This window comes from Buceros rhinoceros, unplaced genomic scaffold, assembly GCF_000710305.1.
Source record: "Buceros rhinoceros silvestris isolate BGI_N320 unplaced genomic scaffold, ASM71030v1 scaffold17621, whole genome shotgun sequence".
Classification (NCBI taxonomy): Eukaryota; Metazoa; Chordata; class Aves; order Bucerotiformes; family Bucerotidae; genus Buceros; species Buceros rhinoceros.
Window position 1 is genome coordinate 72,373 of NW_010396150.1, and position 4,251 is coordinate 76,623.

The 4,251-nt window shown below is 48.8% G+C and overlaps 1 protein-coding gene across 1 annotated transcript in view; it reads left to right on the top strand.

Moving 5' to 3' along the window:
• The window catches only part of GRM7 (glutamate receptor, metabotropic 7), a gene marked incomplete at its 5' end in the record, with an annotated part of 64,786 nt that extends 62,874 nt beyond the window's left edge, over positions 1-1,912 (top strand). The window contains 1 exon segment of the mRNA XM_010145823.1: positions 643-1,912. Coding sequence (XP_010144125.1) covers positions 643-1,608 — 966 coding nt within the window.
• Between the last annotated feature and the right edge of the window lie 2,339 nt (positions 1,913-4,251).

The following is a 4,251-nucleotide window of genomic DNA, read 5'->3' on the forward strand; positions in this document are numbered from 1 at the left end:
AGACGCATGAGTGGTAATTCAAAAGCAGAATGGGATTCCAAAATGAAATACTATCCAATGATTGCCTTCTTCACTGATGACTATTGTCTTTGTCCTTTATATTTCATGGCTCATATTGCAGATCTCGGCACATTCCCACGGATTCCAGAGCCTATCGAAGACACCTTTCCACCTCACTCAAACTATTAATCTGGTCCATAGGTTCCCTCCAAGACAGGAGGTCTCTAGTTCTGGTCTCGCTCAGAAGCTTCAAGCTCTAGATGTGTGTAAAGCAGTTTTGTGATCGAACTCTGCTGTCCCTCAAGTCATCGCACTGCTCTTGCTAATTTTCATGAAACAAGGACGAGGTTTCCACTCGGCTGGTTTGTCTGATGTGTGCCGCTCCACCAGAACTGATGACTAATCAAAATGAAAAATGAAGGCAGTAAGGAGAGTCGTGCATTGGAGTCCCATGCAGAGACACTAGTGTGAGAGGTTCCTGGTGCTTTTCCAGGAGCCTACCGTGTATGAAGTTTATCCATTTGTTTTTTTTTCTCTGTTGTAGGTTCCACCTCGGTTCTTCCCCCTTCCGTTCCCACCCAGCTGTCTGACAGTACTGTCTAAATAACCAATCAGCCTTTTTCTGTCTCACATGTCTTGTAGATCGATGAAATGCAGTGGGGCAAAGGAGTGCGTGAAGTCCCGTCCTCGGTCTGCAGCCTGCCTTGCAAGCCAGGAGAGAGGAAGAAGATGGTGAAGGGGATGCCATGCTGCTGGCACTGTGAGCTCTGCGATGGCTACCAGTACCAGGCTGATGAGGTGACTTGTCTGCTCTGCTCATACAATGAGCGGCCCAATGAGAACCGAACGGGATGCCGATCCATACCCATCGTCAAGCTGGAGTGGCACTCGCCCTGGGCTGTGATACCCGTGTTCTTGGCTATGCTGGGGATTATTGCCACCATTTTTGTCATGGCAACTTTCATCAGATATAACGACACTCCCATTGTCCGGGCTTCCGGGAGGGAACTCAGCTACGTCCTGTTAACAGGGATATTTCTGTGCTACATCATCACGTTTCTGATGATTGCTAAACCAAATGTTGCAGTGTGCTCCTTCCGGCGTATCTTCTTGGGCTTGGGGATGTGCATCAGCTATGCAGCCCTCTTAACTAAAACAAACCGCATCTACCGCATATTCGAACAGGGCAAAAAGTCAGTGACTGCGCCTCGGCTTATAAGCCCCACATCGCAGCTGGCGATCACATCGAGTTTGATATCCGTTCAGCTTCTAGGTGTCTTTATTTGGTTTGCAGTTGACCCACCCAACATCATCATAGATTATGATGAGCAGAAAACTATGAACCCTGACCAAGCCAGAGGAGTTCTCAAATGTGACATTACGGATCTACAAATCATTTGTTCCTTGGGTTATAGCATTCTTCTAATGGTTACGTGTACTGTGTACGCCATCAAGACTCGGGGTGTCCCAGAGAATTTTAATGAAGCTAAACCCATTGGATTCACTATGTACACTACCTGTATAGTATGGCTTGCCTTCATTCCCATATTTTTTGGCACTGCCCAGTCAGCCGAAAAGGTAGGTGAGAACGAGCAAACATGCATCTGATATATCAGGATTCATTGCAGCTATAAATCACGTCCTGGTGTTCAGCTTCCCATAGATTTTGGAATGAGCTCTCCAGTTGGCTCATTACCGAGACATGTGCAATATATAGTGCTATTTTCCTTCTCCGCTTAGCTGGTGGGCTATTCATTTGATAAACTGGCAAATGATCAATAGCAATCATATTAGCCATTAGTTTTATTGTTGCATCCATTTCAATTGTATCTTTTCGGTAGCATAAGTGGGAATTAGCTGTCACATTGTCCAGAAAGAGGCATCTCTTAACTAAATAATTCTGAATACAAGATGTAAGCAAAAAAAAAACCTGTCAAAAATACTCAAGTAGACTCCTGCTCTTCTGGAGTTCAGAACTGAGGGCAGCGCGTAGTCTGATGAGTGCTCTGCCTCACAGAGAGCAGCCTCGGGGCACATTTACACCACAGGTAAGTTGTCTGTCCTGAGCTCCAGCTGCTGAGACAACTGACGCTGCATTCTGCACAGGTTATTTTTAAACTAGTCTGGGCACACTTACCCCTCAAGGGTATAGCCAGAGTCCTGGGGTGAATGCCAGCTTGCTTCTCTTCGTGAGTAAGGTCTGCTTAAGCCTGTGGTGTTCATTCACCAAAACCCAGTCCAAATGTTACATTTGGGTGACTTAAGAAAAACCGTCTGAACACGAGGGTCTAATCCATTGGCTGGATTGGTATGGAAATGAATTATTGCAAAGCACAGTCAGAGTCAATGAAGATTCCCGTAGGCTTTGAGAGGCTTCAGATGCTGCAGAGGAGGATGCGGAGCGTCTGTCTCGGGGCTCAAGTGCACATCGCTTCCATGCCACGCTCACGGCTGCACAGGCACTGGCAGCTGAGGCCAGGAGCTGGACAGCCGGGGGAATATGCCCTGGCAATCAGAGCAGACGTGTGTGCGAAGTGATGGGAAACTCAGTCAACGCTGGGCTTTGCTGCCAACAAAATTCAGGTTTCCAGCGCTCTTTGTAAGTGTATTGAATCAGCTCTGCCAGGACCAGCAGGTTAGCTGGGATCCCAACCCATGCTGTGATGGTTTTCATATAGATGTTAACGGTCTCTCTCTGGTCTCACATAAAGGAGAGAGAAGAAAGTCACTCCCTTCTCATTACACTTATTGGTGGGGATGGTGGCCTTGGAGAACACAGGCTGGAGTAAACAGCCCAGGGACAAGATTCATTTTCCAAAACATTGTTGGAAGGTCTGTTGGCATAAAAAAGCCTTGTCAGATTTGTACTTAAAGTACTTTTAAAGGGGGATCCTCAGCTGCTCTGTGTGTGTCGAGTAAAGTGTACTCAAGAGATGAAAAATGAATCCTCTTGCAACGTGCAGGGCAGAAACTGTGAGTGACTGAGCACTGACACTTCAGTTGCCTCCTGGGTCTCAGACCCCTTCTGCACATTTTTGTTAGTGCCCAAGTGGCTCCAGCTAATGGTTGGTGATGGAGACCTGGTTTTACTTCGCTCTGAATCTTGTTCGGAGATAGCTGTCATTTCACAGTGATTTGGCATGTACCTGCAAGCCTGTTTTTTAGAGAGAAATGAAGATATGAGGCTGTCCTAAACGGCTGTCAGGCTGTTTTACCCCCCCAGCTCTGACCCCACCTCCGTTCCCCCTGCTCTGCCTCCTTACCTGCAGTATACTCCAGCTGAATCTGAGCATCGCTGACCTCACTGCACATGCTCTCCCACAGGCCTTGCATGGGCTTAGGAGCGTAATGTCGTTTATCCCCAGCTACCAAACCCAGGCTTCTCTGGGCAGGAAAGAGCTTTGGCTTCTTGCCTCTTCCATAGGCAGGTGCCTGCCCCAGAGCGTTGATCTTTGCAGTTCAGCGGCTTGGTTGTACAGGGCATTGCAGCTGTTTTGGCTCAGTTCACTGGTGGAAGAGGGGATCACCCACGAGGAGGTGGAGGTTTAGGGGTTTTCACGTATGAGCTCACCTCTGCAATGGGCATTACAGGCAGCCATTGCATCCCTAAAGGGAATTAAATCCACCTGGAAAGGAGGTCTGCTAAGTCTCACAAACGCTTCCAATGCCTCTGCTCTTGCTGTCGAGGGAGAGGTAATAAATGGCATAAGCTGCTTTAAACACAGTTGGGCTGTTGGTAACTTTGGTCTGACGCAGGAGTGCAGAGCAGCTTTAGTGCTCCCTGCCGGGGAGGGCGTTAGGCCTGCAGGTGACCACGGTGAATTGGTTTAGGCTGTGTGTGCAGAGATTTAACCGGGTGATGGAATGACCCAAAGAATTTCAAAGGCTGCTGCCAGCAGTCAAAACCATTTAGCAGCAAAAGCTTCAGGGTTCCATGTAGTCACAGGGCTGTTACCCCGCATTTCTTGGAAAGCGTAGAAGTCTTGAACAAGTTCGTGTAGGACAGCAAAAAAGATGATGATGATGATGAACTCGGTTGGACACAGAGCACAGAAGAGGGTCTGGGCAAAGGCATCAGCCCCTCGCTCGGCTGTGCTCCAGCCTGGGGAGCCCCCTGCCCTGTGCAGAGCCACTGGCACTGGCTGCTGCTCAGCAGTGCTGGGGATGGGGAGCTTCAGTATCTGCCCACTGCCCCAGCACGAGCTGCTCGCCAGCTGCTGGGGCTCACCGCAGCGCGTCGGGATGAGAGCT